The 26086-nt window shown below is 41.9% G+C and overlaps 1 protein-coding gene across 1 annotated transcript in view; it reads left to right on the top strand.

Annotated features, from left to right (window-relative positions):
- Positions 1-25717, top strand: part of LOC146772515 (asialoglycoprotein receptor 2-like) — a 70104-nt gene extending 44387 nt beyond the window's left edge. The window contains exons 3-7 of the mRNA XM_085637081.1: positions 5815-5931; positions 7747-7866; positions 15619-15770; positions 21196-21305; positions 23218-25717. Of these exons, the coding sequence (XP_085493207.1) occupies positions 5815-5931; positions 7747-7866; positions 15619-15770; positions 21196-21305; positions 23218-23389 (671 nt within the window). The 3' untranslated portion in view covers positions 23390-25717. The remainder of the gene's footprint in view (positions 1-5814; positions 5932-7746; positions 7867-15618; positions 15771-21195; positions 21306-23217) is intronic.
- Positions 25718-26086: the final 369 nt, after the last annotated feature.

The raw sequence follows: 26086 nt of genomic DNA, 5'->3' as shown, positions 1-26086 counted from the left end.
GCTTGGATAGAAGATGACAGAAGTCCCAGGACTCTCGCTAGATCATTCAAAAGTATTGAGTCTTTTGATAGGACAGCAGACACTTGTTTCTTAATTTTGGTTACTTTTAGTGGGGGAAGAATTAAATGGGATAGAATTGTTATTTACCTGAAATCCAAGGAATTCTAACTCTAACTATTTATTATAAATCATCATTTCCGTAGGAGGTCTACTGTCCAAGACAAGTGTTCTTGAACCTCTGTTTTGTCCTAAGACATAATAAGTATGTTGTCTAGGTAAAAAATTAGACAAACACCTCTCTCCGAGGAACTGATAAAGAGTTCCTTTCCAAGTTCCAAGTTCCTTTCCAAGTGAAACAAAGGTACTTCTGGCTGTCCTTGTCCATGGGTATTGTAGCATAGGCATCTTTGAGGTCGAATTTTACCAGCCAGTTCCTGGCTGGTAAAATGTTGCTCAAGAGATGGATCCCATCCATTTTGAAATGCCTGTAAGTTAAGAACTTGTTTGGATACTTTAAGTTTATGACAGGGCAACATCCCTTATCCTTCTTTTTGACTAGAAAAATTGAATTTATGAACCCTTTTGAAATCACTGTTAAAGGTATCTTTACTAAGGCACCTTTGTCAAGCATCTGGGAGATCTCTAGGTCTACTAGTTTTGAATTCTCTGCATCTAAAATCATCTCTCTGGGTCTTTTGTGCTGAATTGGATGTTTCCAAAAATCTATTTTGAAGCCCACAAGTGTTTCTAGTACCCAAGGATCATGTGTAATCTCTGGCCAATTGTATGGAAAGTGTCTCAATCTCCCTCCCACCTTTGTATGAGAATAGGAATTCGGGCTTACCTTGGTAGCTTTGGTTTGAAGATCTGGGTCTACTGCCACGCAACCTTGAGTTTGTCCCTTTCTGGGGATAGAAATTGAAGTTTTGGCGATAACCTCTGTTATAAAGAGTGTGGCCCCTCTGGTCTTGTGGGAAAAACTGGGACCTGTAGGAACCGCGGCTGACAGCCAGTCCCCTCCCGTCAGCCCTTCCAAAAAGTGGGCGTTCCCCAAAGATTCTGCGCATATTAGACTGGGCTTTACTAAAAGCGGCAAAGGTGGAAACATACTTCCCCAGCGATTTCACAAAACTGTCTCCGAAGAAGAGTTCCTTCGTATCACCCATGTCCTCCCTAGAGAACAAATCTGCTAGTTTGGGATTCATTCTCAAGAGGCCTGCCTTCCGTCGCTCAGTAATCAGGCCAGCGTTGGCATTGCCTAATAAACAAATGGCTCGCTGGGACCAGCCTCTCAGTAGGTCAATATTGACTGTCATATTACTTGCCCTTGCCTCTTCTGTCATATGTCAGAATCCGTATTATTGAGCCAAGGACATCTTTGAGTTTGTCTTGTCACTGTTTCAGATATTTTTCTATCCCTTTCCTAGGGTCCTTCCCAAACTTGAACAGGAAGGTTAACAATTCCGGATCGAGGTTGGGGTGTTACATACCTTATCCTCAGTGGAGGGTCTTGGGCATTTATTGGGCAAAAGGTTATGAGTTTCTCTGTCCAGAGATTTCCTCACCCACTGACTTAAGTATTTATTCATGTGGTCCATGGGCCACCATTCTGTGCTGCGTGGGTGCCTAATGGATATAGGATTGAACATTTCCCTGCCTAGGAGGCCTTTAATAGTCATGGAAGTAGAGGGTTGCTCCAAGTCTTTGCCTAGGTTCTCTAGGGTATTGTAGCTATCTTGTGGATTGAAAATAAATTCATCCATGTCCATCTCTTCATACTCTAAAAACTCAGATGGTGAGTTAAAGCTGTCTCCAATATCATTTGTACCATGAAGGTTACTTCTTTGTTCCATGCCGCTACGGGCAACCTTTCTCTGAACCCCAATAGGTTGGGCTTTATCTTTTGTGCTGCAATGAGCACCATTATCTATTCTAGCACGAGGGCTACCAAAATCATTGGCATGGGTAGAAGCTTCCTCTAAGTGTTTCCCCTTGGGGGAAACTTTCCCCCTTTTAAGGGGTTCTGAGGTAGTAGGGGACTCGCCGTCTGAGAGAAAAGTAGATCTCCTCGATGGAGGACGCCCTCTTCCTCTTGGTTAGCACGGCGTCCGCCGCCACTTCAACGGAAGACCTAAGTTCTTCCTCAAGAAACTTCTTAAAACTTTCCCCCATAAGCACTTCGTTAGAAGGGTGATGTGGGTTGTTTGTATCCATTGAATCAGATAGACAGACTAAAATAAAATGAAAATTGATAAAAAAGCCCTTTGCAAGGCTTACTCACTGTTTATAAAGAAGGATAGAAGAAGGGATATTGTTTCCCAAACTTGTTAGTCTTGGAATAGTCAGAATTGATATGCTGGCAATTTCATTGTCAAAAGAAGTACAGCCAGTATGTTATTGCCCAGCGTAAGATTAGCGCTTTTAGAGAGAGGCCACTAGGTGGTGTCGGGACGAAACTTGCTTAAAATCAAGGAAAAAGGTACTTTCTTTGCCGAGGAGGCGTCCGACTCGAAGGAGGCAGCATTACGAGCTCGAGCGGGGAGCTGTCACCAAGGTAACGTGCCGGCCTCTTTGTCAGGTTTCTATGCCCCACGTCACTAAGGACGCGGGCCCAAGCAGGAAAGAGCCTCTCCTCCTGTCTCCTAGGTAGTTGCTAGGAGACGCAACTCACTTAAATCACGCTAGCGTGATTTCGTCCATTCATTCTCTTTTTTTTTTATTAAACTCTGCACTGGTGGCCTACCTAGAGCAACTTGTTTTTAAGGGAAAGGCTCTCCAACCTATTTATTCTTTTCTGTCCATCTGAACACAGACTATGGCATGTAATTATTTCCATTCTAAATGCTTGTTGCTTTCATCTGGTGGACTTTAGGGATCTTTCCTGTGTCCCACCCTTTTTAATTTGTATGTTTCTCTGCTGGCTAGTCTTATTCAGTCTTTTGGATTTAAGCTCCTTTCCTACGTCCACGACATTCAGATTAGATTATTGTTACCATCTCCTATGACATCCAACCTGTTGTAGCCAATTTTAGAAACTGCATGTGTGCATAGCAGCTCGATGAAATCAAACTGGCTTAAGGAGAATGTTAAAAAGACTGAGGTTCTGCTGTTTTGCTGAGATTTGAACTTTTGGTCCAATACTTGCTGGACCTAAAGTAGTAAATGCCATTCAAGTGCCTTTCAATTCCACCCGGAATTTGGGAGAGGTTTTCGACAACACACTACACCACTCCTACCATGTGGATAAGGTCATAGCTACCTGTTTTGTCATTTTAAGGGCACCAAGGAAGATCTTTTGTTTAAACCCTATTTCATCACAAAATATAGTGTTGAGGGCCTTATCCTCGTGGAGGTGGGATTGCTGCCATTCCTTGTATTTGAGGTTGAAGAAGACACTGCAGTCTAGGCTTCAAGGGGCTCAGAAAGCATCAACTCGCCTCTTTCTCAATTTGCCTTGGAACCAGTTGGTCGCCAAAGAACTCCACATACTTCACTGGCTTCCTATCTGCATAAGGGCCATGTTTAAATCTTTATGTTTGGCTCACAAGGTAGTGAATAATTCTGATCATAGTTTCATTACTGCAAGATTTCAGCTGTATATCCCTCCGTGTCTACTGAGATCTAGTAACACGAATGAGCTGGTGGTTTCAAACTTTAAATTCAGAAGACGAGGTGGTAAATCTGTTTTCACCTCCTTCATGGCTGAATAGTGGAACTTGATCTTACAGAAAACCATAAAGCTTTCAGGAAACTCATTAAGACGTTTGTCTTCTCTGTGATCTTCTCGTTCCTGCTGACTAGCTCTTTGCTCCAGCGTGCAGCTCCAAGATGCCTCTGAGTAGAAGTTGTGCTTTGCAGGTGCATTTCATTTCATTCCATAAGCTGGCTACTGCTTCTCTTGCTCCCTTTCCTGATGACCCAGGCCTAACCTACTCCTCCTGGGCACCCTGGATTCTGATGCTGATCCTTCCCCTTTTCACCCCAAACTGTGGCTACAGTTGTGAGACTAAAATAGGGAATAGAATAAGAGGATCAGAAGAGAATCAGTGGGATGAATGCTCTAACTACAGACTCCCTGGTTTGTTTTCACGGGTACCACTTGCACCAGCTAAAACCCACAACCTTCACAGTTTTGGGGGCTATGGGTACTGCACTGTGTCCTTGAGTCTTTAAAGTCCAGCTGCTGACCTACGAACCACCAGTCCTGTAATGACTGCCTCAAAACTTTGTATGTTCTGTCGAGGGAAAACCTCCATTCATGAACACGATTAGCACAACATTCAGGAGTACATCAAATGCAAGCCAGCGGTAAGACATAAAATGAGTGATAGAATACCACCAACTGGATACACTCTGGTGAAGGAGCGCCTTCCTATATTAACAGTATGTATTTTAGTGAAGGATTCACCAAAAATCCCTCTGCTTAACTAGATATATGTTGATGGGTGAACACCTCCTGCAATAATTAGATATAATCTGGTGAGGGAATGCCATCCTGCAGTACCTGGATCTACTCTGTGATTAATAGAAATTGCGACTGAGTAGGGAAATAGCAAAGCTTGAGGAAAGACTTTTGAAAAAGCTTTTCACATTTTTTATTTTATTGCTTCCTATTGCTCTTTAAGGTAGCATAGCATGTATTTAATTTTCATCAGTGATTTTATATTATTTTAGCTGCTTTCCATTGATTTTTAATTTACTGATTCTTACCATGAATTGCTATTGTGGACATTTTTGATTTTCTATTGGGTGTCAAGGCATACCCTTTTCCATAGATTCTTGCTGGGGACATCTTTCATTATTTGTATTTCTAATGGATTTTTGAGTGTGACATCCCTCCCCACTTACCTTTTACTTAAAGTTACATTGGACATTGACGTTCCTTTCACCATACTGTATTGTTTGCTTGTTAAGCACTGCAACTAATGCAGTTTCTCTGAGAATTACCTTAATACACAGCCCAAAATATTAACTGTAAGGTAAAGTTGTATTTTGAATAACCTATTTATCTGCCTGGATTGGCCTAGTGGGCATTCCCAATAGTTCAGTTTCTCACAGTAACAATATTTAAATCATTAATTCTTTCAGGTGGGTGGATGGTTCTCAAATTTCTATTGTAAATGGAGTTGAATCTGCAACACATTTGCAATTGAAGGAGTCTTCTTGGCTCTGGATACTTAAACCCTCGTGCATTAGTAATTGGAATCCAAATTGAGTCGAAGATTAGGTGTTTTTAACAAAAACTACAGAATTTCATTAGAAGAGATAGCGTATACTGTTTGCCATAGTGAACTGAATCTCAAGATAAGGGGTAAGGAGGTAAAAAGGCATACTTCCAGCACTATATTGCATGCACTGTACAGCGTGACAAAAATATTGCATTCACCTCAATGACTTAATCACTGCATCACATGCTATATGTAAACAAGCAGATGTCAAGTTACGAATAGTAAACATACACATACATTGATGATTTAGTGGTAGGCAATATAATCGATCCTGTAGAATGATATTAGAGTCCTTGAAACAGTGTCATATGTCTGTTAAGAAGTACAGGAAGTGCAAACATCTTCAAACAAATTGGCTAGAGGTGGATGAAAGTGGGGAAAGGTCAGTGAAAAAGGATGGTTTGAGTGGTGAAATGTGGAGGACTTCTCTATTTAGACAAAAAAGAGGAAAAACGTGATGAGAGCAGCCATCACTGAAACTGCATAAAAAAGTATTAGGTTTCTGGGCTTTAACCAGAGCACCTTTTCAAACAAATGACTGACATCCTCTTAACATTCAAACTAATGGTCGTTCTTTGGTTTCAAGGTGCCAGGACAGACTCTCGGGCTCAGGGTGAGAATAAGAATTCACCAAAGATTGTGGTAGCCTTATTGTTGGTGATTGTCCTTCTGCTGGCAGGATTGATTGCTCTGATCACGCTCTGTAAGTACCTCGTGTTTTCTAATCATCCCAGTCAATAGGTCCGACTTGTTTCTGGCAACATCACCGGAAATTTATTTTTTCTTGATGCATGCTGTAATTTAATTTTCTAAATCTTGGTCAGATTCCATCCACAGGTTGAACTGTTTCCTTCCCCAAGTAAAAATGTGCCCACTTATATTCAAGTGGACAATTCCACCTCACCTAAACATTTTACATCTGGTAAACTTAGAAGATTCCCATTATGAATTCTCTTTATATCCCAAAATCCCTCCAGTTTTGTATCAATTATGGAGTGGTATAGGAGACTTCAACCCTTTTAAACTTTATTTTGAAATAGAAATTTCCATTGTATTTATTTTTAATGGTGCTCTGGAGCAAAGTGTTTCCCAAGTTACCTGTTTCAATAAAAGGATCTGTGACTGTAAGATGTTGTTAGGATGTTATCTGAACTGATCGCAGCATGGAGCCTAACTGGTAGAATGTTCAATGTTTTCTCATAGTCTCCTATTCGCCATTAGTGGTTTCTTCAAATCCTTGATTTGTTGTTTCTAATTGGACTTTGACTATCTTTACACAATACTTCCTGAGTGAATTACTACAGGACAACAGAATTTCTTGAAGTGTGGTGATACCAAGGCCATTGGAATAATGCAATTCTGAGGCTGCAGTGCTTTCTGCATAATTACAGATTTGCTGCATATGCCTCTTAATCCATTGGGTGAAAAATTTGAATATTTTAACAAAACAAATCAAAAATTATTAAAACAAGGTCACTCATGTTGGTGCATGGTGGAAGGCACATCACAAAGTTTGGCTCGTAACCTTTCATTTGCTTGTATCTTAATTTTTGTGTTTAATTGGTACCAGCTTTGCAGCACCTTTGCTAGTTAGTGCTAACATGTGTAAAATGACTAAATAATAAAGAAATAAATTAAATTACCAAATGTGCTGTATTGCATAGCATAATTTGCCTTTTCATGCCGTATAATTTAGTTAACCCTGCTGCATACTCTGGCTCTCCTTTGTTGCAGAATTCCTGAGGCCCTAGTAATAACCTAGCATTAGAGACCACAGGAGAGGAGAGATAGTATATTTGATTTTATTACAAAAAGAGCATGCTGATTAACTCTCAATTACATAACACTAACATGTCCTCTACATTTAAATACATCTGTAACCTGCGCTTACTCTGTCAATAAACAATGTGAGTCTATGGCAAATTCCCATTGGCAGTCATCTGCATTCTTTTTGCAGGCTAATGGTTCACATTTACCATGGGGACCAAGCCCACCTTCTTGGTAACCAGACCTGCAATGAGTAGCTGATATTGTTAACATTTTTAATAAATGAATGTGTTATCATCACAAATCCTAGATATTTCTGATTCTTTTTTTACTATGCATTGTCGAATAAATTCTCCCCTAGTTTCTGCGGGTGCTATTGAGCTCATGCAGCACTAAGTGTGGACATAACCCCTCAGAATTCATCCATATACAGTAAGGAACGTTGTTTAGCTGTTAGATTCTTGATTGTTTATAGATTTACTTTGTAAACAGAATATTTTGGAAAGATTGGGTCAGAAAACCTATATTTTGCGTGAGAATGGGATTATGCTAAAAACATGAGTTATCTTTTTGTAGGCCCTCTCTAATAGATTGGAGATAAATGGGCAAAATGACATGGTTATTCTGCGATTCAAATTTTCTGTGTAAATGAAATACTTTGCAGGATTGTACTGATACTGTGATTTATTTTTAAAACAGATGTGATCCAAGAATCATCCATAGATAACAGTGTGACTTGCATTCTTTGTAGATTTCATCACATCCTCAAGGCTTCCAGAGTTGGAACATCAGATGGCACAGTTGCAACACAATCACACCAAGTTGCTGGAGTACACTGGGTGCAAAAACAGATCTGCTCACAATTGTAGTCGTGAGTATTCCTCCTACTCACCCCAGGCTTTCACTTGCATATATTACATTTAGCTGCAAAATATCTCATATCATTCCAGCCTTGTACATGGCAACCAAGGCCTGCCAATTTCAGAGAAATAATAATGCCACACATCAGCCTATCCTGATGGTTACACTAGGATACCAACTGCTGTGCGTTATAGTGGATTCAGTTGAGTCAAGTGAGCATTTGAATTAAATTACATAAAATCAGCAAAAGAAACACAATATTCCACTAGATGAATAGACCAATAAAAATAATACTGTAAATAATAGTACTAATGTGTTCCCATGATGCCGAGTCAACTGGAACTTCCCTACAGTGGTCGTATGTCACATTAACAAACATTAAAATATCAAATGTTGGGACATAAAATTGGCTCTGTAATATGTTAAATTTAAGTGTACATCTTCTTTTATTAACTCTTCTGAGATGGTATGTTGGAAGTCTGCATTATGATTCTGATATATGTGTAAGTCCATATTTTAACCGTATCTATACAGCCACGAAATGGTGTTGAGTTACCTAAAGGTTGATGTTGCATGTTACTCCAGTGCAGCAATGTCAATTGTAGTTAGCCTTGATTTGTTATAACAAATGTTCACAGTGACAGCTCCTTGGAAAATACTCCACGCAAAGATACTCTCAGTCAGACCCGTGCTGCACCACACCTCTTCTGAGCTGTAAAAATGGAGGGCGTACAGTGAAACTCAACTCTACTGTAAATATGGGTGACTCGAGCTTGTTTAGTTTTGGTAAGTGCTGGACTGGCCAACGTTTCACATTATTGAAAAGTTTTGGAAATGTCTGAATTATGTCCTCCTTGTTTGGATTTGTTCATTATTGACATGTACAGTGAAGCCTTAATGCAGAGCTATCTGGTGATGCAGAAGAATGACTCAGAGAAAATCCATCGCCAACCAGATGTATTCTTGTATCACCCACTATCTGTATGCTCTTTATACCAGAAAGACTCACACATCTGCTGGAAGCATCACTTTAGTGTACCCCAAACTACAGGGACAGTGCAGCCGCCACCAGTACAAACAGCTGTATTTCAGGCTTCAAGCATTTTCCTTTGGTCACACATCCACAATGAACTTAGAAGCTTGACTGAAGACCCTATCTTGTCCCACACCTCTTCACACCACTCTTTTGACACACACATTCCTTGACCCACCTCACTGGCTCCACTGCCTTAACAATCGTTATGTATCTTTTTTTGAATGTAGTCTGAATGGAAAGTTGGGACAAACAATTGGTGTTAACATTACACACCCCAACAAATGTTACTAAACTAAATTAATATTAAGGCACGTACATGCTAGTCGAGCAGCAATCTTACTTCTGCCTCCATTGGTGAGCATGTGCATAAGAGGGTTAAGGGCACTTTGAAGTGTAAATTGTCCACCCACAAAAAAGATTTAAACTGATGAACAAACCATATGTGGACTACAATTTCTTTTGCAATTAGAGTGATTGCCCTACAACTCAGAAAGTGTTCTCAAAGCAAATTATGTAACATAGAATGGATTATGTCAGCCCCAAGGTCATATGCGCTGACATTCATCATGAAAATACAAGGTCATCAAAGATCAAAATCCTGCATTCATAATGTTACTTCTAGCAGGGTAAAGTTAAACATATGGGCTCAGATTTACTCACGTTTGGCGAAACACAACGCAGCAAGACAACTGTGTTGCGTCAAATGGGTAGAGCTGTACAGCGCCATATTTAGAACATGTGGCACTGTTCAGCTCCCCACTCATGCTGGCGCACTGTGTGCTGCCTTGCGCCAATGCAGGTACTCTTGCGGTAAAGATTTTTCTCCTCGTTTTGCTTCACTGGGGAAGGGGGTAGCATTTGACGCATTCCCAGGTTTACTAGCTTTTGTAAATCTGGAAACTGCCAAAATCCATGAGTGGACGCATGGGAAGGAACAGACAAGAGGCTGCGGTGCATTCCATTTTCATTACCAAGCCATGCAAGACAGCCCTTACGTGGCTTAGCAAAGATCAGCTAACATTTGTGTCGCGGCTGCTCCAAACAAGTGGCGCAACCATGATGCAAAATGTTAGTGAATCAGGGTCTTACCACCCTTTGGCAATGAAGTGCTGCAGACCCCATGCACTGCCACCCATTAATATAAATTGCATTAATGGCCGCATGAAGTGATGCCTCCACACACCGTCCATACACAGCAAAAAAGAGACCATTAATCCTATGCGGTACAAATGTAACTCTGCCATTAATTTTCATGCGGAAAAGCGAAATCCGTGTGACGAAATGAAATCCATCTATACTAGAAACAAAGGAACCAATTCTGAACTTACATACAAGCACACATATACCTTAAACTAAATCAGGAAAGTGCCTATTTGTTGCTGATTGATTTGTAAAGGAAAGAAAGACAAAACAGAAGAAGGGAAGATATTCCAAAACACATATAAGAGGAGATGAAAGGAAAGGAGAAAAATACAGTGCAGAAGGACTTAGAGAGAAAATGTCTTAGCCAACTAAACATTGCATAGGAGGTGCCTTTAGCCCATGGCTACACTCAGTCAACGGGTAGCTCCTGGAACGTCTACAGCAACAGTACATTTGAATTAGAAGATTAAATAATTACTTTGAAGCCACTAAGGAGGCAATTAAGGATCCAAAGATCCCTTTCACTCAATTTTGCAGGAGAAGAAATATATAAACTGTTGGATTAAAATTCTCCAAAATGCAGTAGGTGATGCAGAATATGACCTTGCAGTGCCTGCTTTATAATTTCTCAAATAAATCAGGATTATGATGACATGAAGAATGAAATTCCAGAGGCACAAAAATTGAGTCACCCCTTACAAAGATGTCCTCAAAACAGTACTCATGTACCGCAAACTAGCAAACATGAAACTGTTGACAACCATTATAGAAGAGATCCTCTAAGACCTCAATTTAATGGAAAGCCAGGAAGTATCATTGGAAAAGCAAAATGTGGATACTCCAGGGGAAGCCAAGGCCCATCACAAGTGTTCATTGCCCAGGGTAAAACATGCTCCATTGAGGTCATAAAAACTGGTTTGCCCATGTAGACTTCACTCTTAGTTGTGCCAGTCAACTGAGACTGTAAACCAAGAAAATGGGAGCCATAACCACTGAAGAGTACAAGTGGGCCAAAATTCAATAGCGTCTCCAACTAAGGAAATTGGGGAAGTGTTCAGAAGATAATTTGTACGCCACACAGTCAAGCTGAGAAGAATTCAACCCAACAGTGGTGTGATGGTCCCAATCTCGCAAATAACAGCATGTCTGAATGCTGTGAATATGCTCCAAGGCCCATGCACAAATTCATGGGAGCAAAGACCTGCATGTGCACATAACAGTTATCGTGGTCTTCAACTGCTACCACTCTTGAAACCATTGTTTAACATGAAGATAAGAAAGTGCAAACTAACTTTGATTGCACATAGAAAGGTATTGGAACATTGCTAGGCGGTTAATCGACTGAAGGCTTTGGGATGATTTACTTTGCAAGTAGCATTAACGTACTTGGAGTGGAATATATCCTAAAGGAGTTTGAAAATAAATTTAATGGGCCAGGATCATAGAACACCAGACCACGGAAACAGCACAGTGACCCAACTATCAAGCTGGTACCACCAACACATGGACTTCGATCTTTTCATATCCGCTCACAGGTAGAAGCTAAATTCGGTATGCTTCAAAAGGATTCAGTAATAAAGAAAGTGACACGTGCAACACCCACAGTGTCCACAATGATTGTTTCCACAAAATCAAAACAGGGGGCAGCTATCAGAATATGCAAGGATGCGAGACTTCCCTCTCAAACCAAACCGAGAGGACTTGACTTGTACAATAGACGACATTGTGCCTGATCTAAAGAGTGCACTCTGCTTTTGAGAGCTGAACCTAAAGTACCTCCTTTGGGAAACTCTAGCAGGAATCACAGGAGTTAGGAATGTCGGTGATGATATCGCTTTGTAAATCACAGAAGTGCAAGAACTCTAAGGGCGCCTAAGAGCTGAGCTTCAATGAGTATTTGAGTGTGGACTGGTCCTTCACAAGAAGAAATGGTAGTTCTTAAAAGATAGCTCTTAATTTTTGTATAGAGTTCCACAGAGGATTCAAATATCAAGATGGCAAACCACCTCAGAATGCTTCAAAACAACACATTTCTAGACACAGAGATTAGGCTCAGATGCAATGTAATTTACACTGGTGTAATTCAATTAATTTCATTCATTTCACATTAATCCTGTTATGCAGAATTCCTGAAATTATATCATTATTCCACGTTATGTATTCAGGCCGCTATTTGTGAAGAAATATAGGGTGGGAGTGTAGGAACATTGTAAATAACTAGAACGCGAGCGACTGTTGGTCGCAACAATAGTGGTTTGTTGTGCTTTTTTTAAAGCTCAAATTGTATCCTCACAGCAAAAATAGATACAAGAACACGTTTTGTGATAAAACAAATTCAGTAAATGACAAATTTGCATATTATGTAAATACGCATAATTTCACATAATTGCGCCAAGATTTTGCATAATTACAAAATTAAATACGCAAATTTTGCACAGCTCTAAACAGTGGTAGATTTATTCCTAACCTAGCCACTATCACAAAGGCACTATGTGGCCTAACAAAGGTAAATCAACTTGGGCATTCAAAGATACTTATGAAGCCTTCTACAGGACACAGTAGTACATTATTTTGATCCCACTAAAGCTGCCGAACTGGTAGTTGGTGCTATTAGAGGAACAGTAAATGTGTAACAGACTTTTACTGCATATGGCAGTCAGGTCACATGTTTGCACAGAATGCAGGTATTTACAAATTGAAAGAGATGCCCTCGAAATCAAATGTGGCAGTCAAGATTTCTCTGTGTATTTATATGTGAACACCTTCAGAGTATTCACAGATCACAAATCACTGATCGGATAGCTCCCAGGGAACTGCGCTTAACCCTGCACCGCATTATAAAAAAAGAGGGCTCTTCAGCTTAACCATATCGTTTGAGAGCTGGAACTCCACTTCTTATCTCCCTTTGTACCCCGGAATGCCAATGAACACAGACAGCATCATATAAAAAAGAATTACCTATCTTTTTGATATTACAGGAATCATGCTTTAAGGGTTTGAGTATAGAGTAAGTTATGAATGCCATCCTTAAAGATGAAAATCCTCAAAAAGCTACTACTGCAGAGAAATCAGACTGTTGAAAACATTTCCTAGATGGGCATTGACTTGTTGGAAAAATGTCGTAGATGGACATTGACATAAAGCTAGTGCAATACAAATATCTCTTCAGACCCTCGGCAGAACCAATATGAAGTGTGTGCCACTGAAAGATGGTTTGTACTAAAAAGTAACAGCATCTGGCTGTCAAGGGCACCAAGATATTTATTTTCAAGACTAAAGGCCAAGGGCATTAGTTTGGATTCCAGGATTTGACAAGTGATGGAGATGCTCATAAGTGGATATAAACTCTGCTATATTTTGGGAGCAGATAGAGAAGGAACAGGAAAATCATTGACGTATTATTGAACCATTTAGTATTGAAGAGATTATTTGTTCTACAGCTATGGTTGTGCTGCCCTGATGTTTTAAGTGTCTTCCTTCAGTGGTGTGCTGTGTTACATTTCAATCCTTTAAAATTGATTGCTAAAAGTGTGCATCAAGATTGGAGTGGGCACCATTTAAGAGGTATTAGTGGTAGTATAATATGTTCATGCGTTGTTGTGTTTTGCACAGCAATCTCACAGTAGTGTGTAGAATACATTTTAGAAGGGCTGTCGTAATTGGAGCCTACCCTTAAAGGACGGCTATTCCATATTCCAGTCATGATATAACGAGTGCTTGTGCACCCTGTTTCAGATATATTTACCAAGTATAAAATTCCAGATTGGATACAAGAGTTTTAGCTGGAAGTTTGGAGATGTTGCCTTAATTCTTATCTGTGAATTTAAGCTGAGTTCGCTTTTGAGAGTAGTATCAAGTGCCAGATTCAAGTACGTTGAATTGTAACTCCTCTGCAGTGTTTCTGCTTGGACCACGAGTGATAAATACGAACAGTGTCTTGTTCTGGTTTGGCCTGACTTGCTCAGTGGACATCCAGTTTTTATTTTAGATATGCACTTATTAACGTAGTCGTTAGATAAGTAATTGAATATTACATATATCGTTGTATCATCAGCGCATTGTCTTTTTTAAAAAAAACTTCTTTTATTAAACAAGCTCAAGAGACAGTACAATGATATTCGTCATAGCACGCACAGTTGAATTTCGATTACATCATTTAGGAGAATATGGGAATGGGGAGAGAGGACAACATTATGCATTCAATGAAGACATATATTTAAGGGACCATCCCTTTACAGTCAGCTGGGGCCCCTTCGGTTGGTTCATGGCTCTCCAATGACCCCCTGTACGCACTCCATGGTGCCCACACTTTCTCCCATTTCTTGGCAGACCTTCTACTTTTATACACTATTTCTTCCGCCCTCTGACACCAATTCAGATCCCTCTACCACTCTGTCACCGAGGGGGGGGGGAGTTGCGCTCCCCATCTCTTGGCGATGTTGCGCTTTGCGATTCCCACTGCCAGCCTTAATTCTAAGCAGAAGCCACTTTGCATCTAGCGGAACCTCAGCTCCCACTACTCCTGCCATTAATGCCGTAACATTGCGACAGAACTGCATAACCCTAGGGCGTTCCTGCAGGGTATGAAGGAAAGTGCCCTCGCCCTGACAGCCTCTGATGTACTGCGGTTACGGCGCCTTTCCAATCTTATGCAGAAGCGTCGAGGGGTAATAGGAGCGATGCAGTATCCTGAGCTGGACCAGTCGGAACCGTACAAGTATTGCTATTTCCCTTGGACCTTGGAGTGCCTCTTGCCAATCCTCATCATCTATGTTACCCAGGTCATCAGTCCAAGCAAACCTTAAGGTTGCTCGTCAGCGCATTGTCGCTATGAAAGGCCAAGGAAAGTCAGAATGTTCTCTAATCGCTCCAGTTACCATCTGAACCGTTTCTGCAGTACTGAAATAGAAGGATAATGAGCTAAGAAGAAATTTGCTCCATCAACTGCGGCTGAGAAGTCCAACGGGATTAGAAGATTTGCTTTACCTTTTCCCTGCATTTGAAAGGCATCAATTATGTTTCACATTAGCCTTTCAACAGAGGGCCTTGAATTGAAAGCAGAATGAAATTTGTTCTGTGTTCCATTCATTTACCTTATTGGGTTAATTATTTCCCTACACACCCTGTAATTTTGGCAAGAGGTAGGCCCCAGAAGGGATGATTGTTTTCACTGCTGCCTTGATTAACTTTAGGTTGGATTGGGATGGGCCTTTTGATGTCCTTGTTTAAGGAGGCATGGGTTAGGCACAGCTCATGTTAGTTGTTGATATTGTATTTGCTGAGTAGATGGCATTCTGCGCTGAATCAATCATTAAAAGCAAAACCAGTTATGCAGGGATAGGCATCTGAACTTATAAGGCCATTTTAGATAGAACTGCCTAAAATATACATTCAGGCCAGTGGAAGATGATTTCAGAAGCTGGTTCGCCTAATTTCAGGGCACTAGAGACGTCCCATCAAAAAGAGAATGTGGTTTGAATCCCTATTTAGAGCACCTTGAGGCTTCACTTCTGACCCAGCAGAAGGGTTCTTGCTGGTTCTCATTGTGTGTTCTTACTCCATGGATTGTTCTTTCTCTTTCAGAGTTCTACTACAAGTATTGTCCCATAAATTGGCTGCTGCACAACGAAACATGCTATTTCTTTTCTCAAACCCCACTGTCATGGGAAAAAAGCAGATCCATCTGCCAGTCAAGTCAGGCAAACCTGCTCATCATCGCTGACCTGGCAGAGCAGGTAAGTTAAGGATGTGTATAAGGCTTTGATGTGATTGCTATAAACTGTCTTCAGTGGCATATTTCTGCTTTGAAAGCGTTGGACTCTGCACCATTGTAACCTTAGTTATATTCAAAATAGATTTTTCAATCAATGTCAGCCTATATATCAGTTGTCAATCTATATGTTTCTCTATCAGCCTATGTGTCAATCTATGTAGCCATCCGCAAACTAACACCATGGAAATAGACGGCCTCGGTCTATTCGTGGTCAGGGATGATTGAGGCAAGGTTATGGGAGAGAAAATACGAAAAAGAACCATTGCCCGAGACAATTGTTTTGACGTTATACAGGTAAAATATAGGCAGGGCCACTTGAATTATGCCAAAGGGAAGGACAAAATAATGTGGCAAGGCACTTCATGTGACATAATGTGGCACAGTTTGTGATAGTATTACTTATTGTGTCATTGTGAACACAATAGCACTGTTTGGTAAATTAATTCACCTCATTAACAACATTTTAACATCAAGTAATAAGGAATGGAACAATGATTAGTCAGTCTTTGCGAAGGACCTTCCACTGCATGAGAAACTGTGTTGCTGAGTTTTGATCTGTTGGAGCTAGCTCAAAATGTTTTGTTCAAGTCTGCATATTTTACATCAGTTGATGGATTATGTGGCAAATCAAGTATTATCCAAAAACTGCCATGGCTGCAGTTTCGCATAATTCTGGTGGCCCATAGTATAGGCAGCAGCAGGATATAACTGGTCCCTATGCTAAAATGCTCAGTCAAGAGGCAATAGTGCAGGTTTCACTCCAGTGCATAAGAAGTGTATCCAGCAAAACAAGATCAAGCTTCTCTCTCACAAGTATAGAAATTGTTTTCTATATCACTTCTCTGTGCATATATGTCATTTCTGAGATGTGTAATTAGCATGATTTTGTATTATTCGTTTAATTCTGGGTATAGGTCAGACATCAGCACTTGCATCATCCACAAACTTAGTATGTACAGACGGGAAGTCAGCTCTGCAAACCTTCCTCACCCAGTTCAGTAAGACTTTTTTATTATTGTGCATTCATGGAAAGGTGTTCATTGAGTGTAAGTGTGGTGCAGTGGCGATGGGTTCCAATGAGACAGCAGCCAGGGCATTTTTCAACTGCTGACACCCTCTACCCTTCTGCCATTCATTCTAAATTATGATGCAGATGTGACCCCTGCTTCAGCAACAACTGTACCTAGGACTATTGGAGTTGAAGGATGCAATGGGGGTATCACACTTCTGTGTGAGGAACAGCCTTTCAGCAGGGCTCATGTACCAACTCACATGTAGATTCTCTGCTAGCTATAGAAGAACCTAAAACGCTGGTGGAGCATCCACTCGATTTATTTTGTCTGGCAGTCATCGCAACAGAGCCACCCCCTAGTTTGGACCTAGCAATATTAGAGAAAATGAGCACCAGCATGGCTCATCCAGCCTGAGACAAAGTCCTCTGCGCTTTCATGGGCAGTAGGTTCCGGGCTGCATCTATAGCTCCTCACAGTCTACCATCCATGATCAAAGTCTGAGACCTTGAGGACAGAAGGGAGAGCTGGGTCGCCAGGCATTGTCTTTCGTCGGAGAGATTGCCACAAGCAGCTGTAGAGGCAGTGGAGGGCCAAGGACACAACAAACTGGTCACCTAATGGGGCGGTTAGAAGCAGAGCTGGGTATAATGTGTGCCGTATTATAGATCCAATCATAACAGTTACATTCATCCAATCCTGCACTGTCCCGCTACTAGTTTGAGTTTGGCCTGCACTTTTGAGAATCGTTACAACAAACAAGTGATGGACAGAATGCTGACAATGCATACATTCTCCCCCAGTCAAGAGATCTGGGTTAAATCCATCGTTCTTTTGCCCACTACACCACCCCAGTTTAGACATGGCCATATGCAAATCAGTCTTGACCCTGTGCCTCATGGGAACAGTCCAGCCCGAACTGCCAAGCCATGTCTTCCCTGGACCGGAATCAAGCATCCTAGGACCGGTTTCTGGCTATCAGCCGTCATCAGCCACGATAGCTTGACTCCAGTGGCGTAGTGAGCACGGGTCCCACGTCTGGGAATACCCATCCCACTTAGGGCGAAAAGCGTTACAACAAACAAGTGATGGACGGAATGCTGACAATGCATACATTCTCCCCCAGTCAAGAGATCTGGGTTAAATCCATCGTTCTTTTGCCCAGACGTGGGACCCGTGCTCACTACGCCACTGGAGTCAAGCTATCCTGGCTGATGACGGCTGATAGCCAGAAACCAGTCCTAGGATGCTTGATTCCGGTCCAGGGAAGACATGGCTTGGCAGTTCGGGCTGGACTGTTCCCATGAGGCACAGGGTCAAGACTGATTTGCATATGGCCATGTCTAAACTGGGGTGGTGTAGTGGGCAAAAGAACGATGGATTTAACCCAGATCTCTTGACTGGGGGAGAATGTATGCATTGTCAGCATTCCGTCCATCATTTGTTTGTTGTAACGCTTTTTGCCCTAAGTGGGATGGGTATTCCCAGACGTGGGACCCGTGCTCACTACGCCACTGGAGTCAAGCTATCCTGGCTGATGACGGCTGATAGCCAGAAACCGGTCCTAGGATGCTTGATTCCGGTCCAGGGAAGACATGGCTTGGCAGTTCGGGCTTGACTGTTCCCATGAGGCACAGGGTCAAGACCGATTTGCATATGGCCATGTCTAAACTGGGGTGGTGTAGTGGGCAAAAGAACGATGGATTTAACCCAGATCTCTTGACTGGGGGAGAATGTATGCATTGTCAGCATTCCGTCCATCATTTGTTTGTTGTAACGCTTTTTGCCCTAAGTGGGATGGGTTTTCCCAGACGTGGGACCCGTGCTCACTACGCCACTGGAGTCAAGCTATCCTGGCTGATGACGGCTGATAGCCAGAAACCGGTCCTAGGATGCTTGATTCCGGTCCAGGGAAGACATGGCTTGGCAGTTCGGGCTGGACTGTTCCCATGAGGCACAGGGTCAAGACTGATTTGCATATGGCCATGTCTAAACTGGGGTGGTGTAGTGGGCAAAAGAACGATGGATTTAACCCAGATCTCTTGACTGGGGGAGAATGTATGCATTGTCAGCATTCCGTCCATCATTTGTTTGTTGTAACGCTTCTTGCCCTAAGTGGGATGGGTATTCCCAGACGTGGGACCCGTGTTCACTACGCCACTGGAGTCAAGCTATCCTGGCTGATGACGGCTGATAGCCAGAAACCGGTCCTAGGATGCTTGATTCCGGTCCAGGGAAGACATGGCTTGGCAGTTCGGGCTGGACTGTTCCCATGAGGCACAGGGTCAAGACTGATTTGCATATGGCCATGTCTAAACTGGGGTGGTGTAGTGGTCAAAAGAACGATGGATTTAACCCAGATCTCTTGACTGGGGGAGAATGTATGCATTGTCAGCATTCCGTCCATCATTTGTTTGTTGTAACGCTTTTTGCCCTAAGTGGGATGGGTATTCCCAGACGTGGGACCCGTGCTTACTACGCCACTGGAGTCAAGCTATCCTGGCTGATGACGGCTGATAGCCAGAAACCGGTCCTAGGATGCTTGATTTCGGTCCAGGGAAGACATGGCTTGGCAGTTCGGGCTGGACTGTTCCCATGAGGCACAGGGTCAAGACTGATTTGCATATGGCCATGTCTAAACTGGGGTGGTGTAGTGGGCAAAAGAACGATGGATTTAACCCAGATCTCTTGACTGGGGGAGAATGTATGCATTGTCAGCATTCCGTCCATCATTTGTTTGTTGTAACGCTTTTTGCCCTAAGTGGGATGGGTATTCCCAGACGTGGGACCCGTGCTCACTACGCCACTGGAGTCAAGCTATCCTGGCTGATGACGGCTGATAGCCAGAAACCGGTCCTAGGATGCTTGATTCCGGTCCAGGGAAGACATGGCTTGGCAGTTCGGGCTGGATTGTTCCCATGAGGCACAGGGTCAAGACTGATTTGCATATGGCCATGTCTAAACTGGGGTGGTGTAGTGGGCAAAAGAACGATGGATTTAACCCAGATCTCTTGACTGGGGGAGAATGTATGCATTGTCAGCATTCCGTCCATCATTTGTTTGTTGTAACGCTTTTTGCCCTAAGTGGGATGGGTATTCCCAGACGTGGGACCCGTGCTCACTACGCCACTGGAGTCAAGCTATCCTGGCTGATGACGGCTGATAGCCAGAAACCGGTCCTAGGATGCTTGATTCCGGTCCAGGGAAGACATGGCTTGGCAGTTCGGGCTGGACTGTTCCCATGAGGCACAGGGTCAAGACTGATTTGCATATGGCCATGTCTAAACTGGGGTGGTGTAGTGGGCAAAAGAACGATGGATTTAACCCAGATCTCTTGACTGGGGGAGAATGTATGCATTGTCAGCATTCCGTCCATCATTTGTTTGTTGTAACACTTTTTGCCCTAAGTGGGATGGGTATTCCCAGACGTGGGACCCGTGCTCACTACGCCACTGGAGTCAAGCTATCCTGGCTGATGATGGCTGATAGCCAGAGACCGGTCCTTGGATGCTTGATTCCGGTCCAGGGAAGACATGGCTTGGCAGTTCGGGCTGGACTGTTCCCATGAGGCACAGGGTCAAGACTGATTTGCATATGGCCATGTCTAAACTGGGGTGGTGTAGTGGGCAAAAGAACGATGGATTTAACCCAGATCTCTTGACTGGGGGAGAATGTATGCATTGTCAGCATTCCGTCCATCATTTGTTTGTTGTAATGCACTTTGGAGAATATCCTGACTTAGAAGAAAGACTACAAGAACAACTGTTTACCTGTTGTGTTCCAAAATGGAGTGCCTTCAAATGCACGCTGGTGAAGTATCGGTAAAGTTTCTCTCTGTATAGAGAGGATCAGTACGCTACACTTCCAGTCAATGAACACACTCGTCATGAATGCTCGGGAGTGTAAGAATTTATTTGGCAATTGAAAAATATGTGAAGTTTTCACTTGCTTCATAACCTGCGCCATATTTACTTTTATAATTGATTTTGTAGTTATCAGGGTCGGACTGGAAGACCTTCAGGTTGGAAATCATAAATGTGACTCCACAAGTGTAAAATGTGCATACCTGCAATGTGCATTAATTACAAAAAAAGTCAACATGTACACCCAGGAGTTTAAGGGATAAAATGTGCAACATTTCCAAATTGTCTATGTGCACATGGACAAAGGAGATGGTGTAGGGGGAGCATTGACTGTGGGAGCAAATCCATGATTGACGACGATGGGATAAACGACAATGGAGTAGTGTTGGTCAATGAACTGCTGCATCTGTGTGTGCACCCAGTGAATGGATATTTATGAGATAAAGCACAAAAATCCAGAGTATTCTGGTCTTAGTGCTCTTTTACCTCACCTGCTCCCTTTATTCTCCTGCAGCTTTTTATCAGAAACAAGAAGAAGGTGGGCTTCCACTGGATTGGCTTGACGGATAAGGATGAGGAAGGTACCTGGAAGTGGGTGAATGGCTCCAAGGTACAGCCAGAGGTGTAAGTCAACCGCAAAGCACTATACGTTCATAGTTTATAGGTTCATAATTTATATTTCAGAATTTTTTAAATTTTTATATCTAATTGGTCAGTTTTTTTCCAAAGCAACTAATTTTAAATACATAGGTAATGTTAGTAAAACCAGTATGTAAATTATTTAATGTTGTGTTTTGGGACAGAAATAGTGAGGCTGACAAAAAGATGTGTGTTTGAGAATTTGACATCAGTGGAATAATAGAGTGAAAAAAGATGGGCACCATGGAGAACGATTTTCCAATAATAAAATGTAGAGGAGAAAGAGTAAATGTCTCATAGGCCCTTATTATGAAATAATTGGATTTTATTGAGAGGATACAGGAGGACCAGAATTCCCAATTTATCCCAATATTCATGCACGATACACGTTTTCTCCCTGACATGGGGAATAACCACTCAGATCAGAGCTACCAGGTCCTTTACTGCAGGTTTTTTCAGTGACTTCAGTGATAAAACTGCAGGTTTTGACCAGGCAGAAAATGTCATCAGGGGTTCTGGTGGGGAGTGTGTGATGGTTGGGTGTTGGGTGAGGCGTCGGGGAGTGCTTGGGTTGGTCTGGGTCGAGCATTGCCAGTTTCCCCACTCTGAGCAAGGGACCACGAGCTGCGGCTACCTTCAGCCCATGCCTATACTGTCTCCAATTACTTTGGGCCTGGAGACATTGCAGTTGTAATTGCATTTATATTGCGCTTACTACCCCTGATGAGGTATCGAAATGCTTTTTCGGTGAGTAGCATGCTACTCGGGAACCAAAAAAGGATTAGTGGTGAATTAGTATAGTGAAATTTGAAATTAATTTGAGCGATGGATATGTTATTCTATTATTTGGATTGGAAAGGATGGTGGAGGGATAGAAGAGGGAAGAGTTTGCATTTATATAGCGCTTGCTACCCTGATGAGGTGTCGGAATTACCCTAGGAGTAGTTATTGCTCCAGGTGAAATTGTGCCGCTTGTATTGAGGACCTAAGTAAAGAACAAACAGGGTAAGGGGACAAGTAACAAAGTAGGAAGAAGACCAAAGAGAGGGAAATAAAGTGTAGGGAGGAAATGAGGGACATTGGTGGATAAGCAGTGTCAACTGATTTAGGTACAATGCAATAATACACTGAGAAAATGGGATGAGTACTGTTTGAGGGGAAGATTGAAGATATGAGTGAAAAAGAGGAATGTTGAAAACCAAACACACTGAAGGATTCTCTTGAAATTGGGAGTGAAAGGATGCAAATATCAGGGAGGCCATGAAGGAATGGACAAAAGCCTAACATAGCACACAATATCCTCATAGTGACCCAAAAACACAATGTAATGTGACACACTCAACACAACACAATACAACAAAGCACAGCAGTTTGACTTGCAACACAACACATAACAAACCACAACACTACAAATAGCAAAACCTGGTTGGCCTACGAAGTTGCATGTGTTCCCGCAGTTATATTGACCTGGAGCAATCATTTGGGGGAATCAACATGTGAATTAATTCTTATGCATTATATAACAGGAAAGTTAGACTGACTTACCTAAATTAGGAGTGTGTACTCCTCAAAAGCACTATCTTGTGGACATCGTGGAGGTAATATTCATTGCATCTCAAGTCTGCATCAATTAGGGTCTAGTCTTGGGGCTCGGTGGACAAATGCATTTTTTGCAGAAACCTGTGTTTGACCTCATGAACATGGGTTTGAATCTCCATAGTTCCACTCTGCCTTTCATGCTTCTGAGGTCGATGAAATGAGTTACTTGAGTTAGGTAATCATAAACAACTATTATTCAACCCCAAACGTTACAAATATATGTTATGTTCATAAGCTACCAGGCAGAGGTATACAAACAGTTAGTTAATTGTAGCTCATTTTTTGATCCTATTTTTAGATTTTGGAGCTGTAAACAACCTGATAACTCCGGAGCAGGAGAAGATTGTGCCACAGTGGGTTTGTATGAGTGTGAATATCTGAAGGACTGGAATGATGACAACTGTGAAAAGGCACACAATTTCATCTGTGAAAAAGAGGCTGAAGATAGAAAGATGGATTTCATCCCATGAACTACACAGCCAGACAATGGATCGCTTCTAATTTAGCCCTTTTATGTTTTATGTTTAAAAAAGACAACCTTTATTTGGATGCAATAGAATGGAGAACAGGAGTTAGTTTGTGAAAACCTGAATGAAAATAGTTCAAGTTTTTTGCTTATAGTTATTAATAACCATCACAATTAAATCAATCAATCATTATAAATTCAGGTATAAATAAAAAGCATTTGTAGGTCAACTGGTTCACTTTTGACCATAAAAACAAATCAATAAAACATCCTTTCCAGAAAATACAGAAATAAATAAAATAACTACGCACTGTATGCAAGCATCCCAACCGATCTTCTTCACCAACTTCAAACCACCCAAAATGCCGCTGCAAGACTCGTTTTTGAACTACCGCACAAAACACACACCACACCACTCCTCAGAGAGCCCCACAGAATCTCCACCCAGAAGCGCTGCCAGTTCAAATTTCTCACACATGCATCAAAGTCACTACACAAGACAGGATCTGCATTCCTCAATCACCAGCTTCACTTCCACCAACCCACAAGATAACTTACCCCAGCATCACTCTCACTCGCACATCCACCCCGCATCCAAAGTAGTAGAATGGGAGGTCGATCATTCTGCTGCCAAGCAGTCAAATTCTAGAATGACCTCCCCCAACACATCAGGGACTCCTCCTCACTTCTTGAATTCCACAAGTAACTGAAGACCTGGCTACTCAATTAGTCTTCTTGCAGGACATCGTGACTGCCTGTATTCAGGCCGAGCCTCACCAACTAATACACTGACCTACTCCGCCCTTGGATACTCTCCCTGGTGATAAGCAGTGCTCTACAAATCCACCTTACTGTACATTACAACTACACATATGAGATGATATAGAATATGTGTAAATTTGTCCATAAAGCATATTTTTTGTCTAATTGAACGCACAAATATTCCTATTGATAATTCAAACCCATGCCAAGGCAACCTTTCAGACACACAATTTAGGGATTTTACCACGCCCGGGCAGAGGCTGCTGAATTCAGCTACGCGAAACTCCGCAAAGTGACCAAAATACTCTGCCGTGCTACGCAGAGTTTTGCAAGCTGTGGATGCGTTAGGTCATGCCAATCACACTAATTTTTAGTGCCAAGTGTTTATCCTGCGCTGAAAATTCAGCGCAAACAGCATCATGCGCAGCGCAAGAGGGCGCTGCTTCTTTCTGCCGCTCGAGTAAATGTTCTACTGAAACGACAGCGTCCTCAATACAAATGGAAGGTTTCTAAACGCGAACGGTCGCGCCCATCTGCGGCCGCCTGCTTTCACAAATCTCGCTGTGAGGTAGTCTAGCGTTGGATTCTCCTCGCTCGCACTCACCAACTTAACATTCGCGGAGTGAGGAGTGCGGAAAACTCCGCAAACTCCGAACGGAGAAGAGTGCACCGCCCCGGCCTGGATTTTACCACATTATGCTGTGATTGCGGCATTATCCCACTTAAACAATAGAACAAGACAACCCTGCTCAATTATATTTGATTACAAACAGGGTCATCATACTTCTTTCAAGTCTAATATGTTTATAAATATTTGTGCTAAAAGTGTCAATGTGTTTTACAGTACTTGTACAAAAAGTGTTGATGTGCGTCAATCATTGTTTGATAAAACATAGGAGGATGAGCTAGTTTTACAGTCAGAACAAGTCAATGCAGTGCCATCATGGCACATATACTCTGTACATTTTACAAAAGTACATGAAAGTTGTGGGCTGTTCCTACTTTAGGCACTGAATCAAAGCTGCTCTACATGATCTGATTTGTAAAGTGTTGAAGTGCTTAGGTAAAAATACCTACAAGCATCCACCAAAATTGAACAAGTGCCCAAAATGTGAATAAATGCTTCATCTTTTTATCCAAACAGATGACAAGATGGTGTTGGCAGAGTGCACTTCCTATATTGAATTAATGTCTTTTGAGGATAGAACGCCCATTCTTAACCTCATGAACTTTGTTTTGATGTGGTAAGAATACTCAAGTAATACTGTGGTTGTAAACAGCCATTGGAGTTTAAAAGCATCCATGCATGAGTTTTTTTAGCAAGTTGATTCCTGAAGAAACGAAACAAGTCTAACTGACCTGCTTACAAATTGCTTAAAGGACGGGTCTGAGATCACAGATTCCCATAACAGAGTAAGCCTTAAAGTGCTCAGTGCAGAGGATAGATACTCTTCCCAAGAGGTATTTTATTTCACCAAAACCCATTTCTGCCCAGATAAGATAAGGGAGGGCAGGGATGGTGCGTGAGCTTGTTCCACTTTTTTTAAAATTAAATAAACGCACCCTGGCATGACAAGAGTTGTCTAACTAAGCCAAATTCCAGGAGGTATTGGGTCGATGTATAAAAGGACGCCTGTAGAAATTTGGCTAGAGAGTATCTAAAAGTATGGAGTCTCACTCCACGCATTATTTCCGATCCATAACTAAGTGATGGTATAAATTTAGCCTCAGTTGTCTTAAGTATAGGAGTCCTCGTTGGACCACTCAGTGTTTTGAATGCAGCTAACAATGAGTTAACATTTTGTTTAGATAGTCGGCAAACAAAGATGATTCCTAGATGTGTGTACGCGTCAGTTATGTGCAATTGTTTGTCTAAATACCAAGTTATGTTTTTTTTTTATTCTGGTGGTTGCCAAATGCATACCTTTTGTTTTCTTGG

This window comes from Triturus cristatus, chromosome 12 (assembly GCF_964204655.1).
Source record: "Triturus cristatus chromosome 12, aTriCri1.1, whole genome shotgun sequence".
NCBI classification, from domain to species: Eukaryota; Metazoa; Chordata; class Amphibia; order Caudata; family Salamandridae; genus Triturus; species Triturus cristatus.
This window is presented reverse-complemented; position numbering and strand designations above follow the sequence as displayed.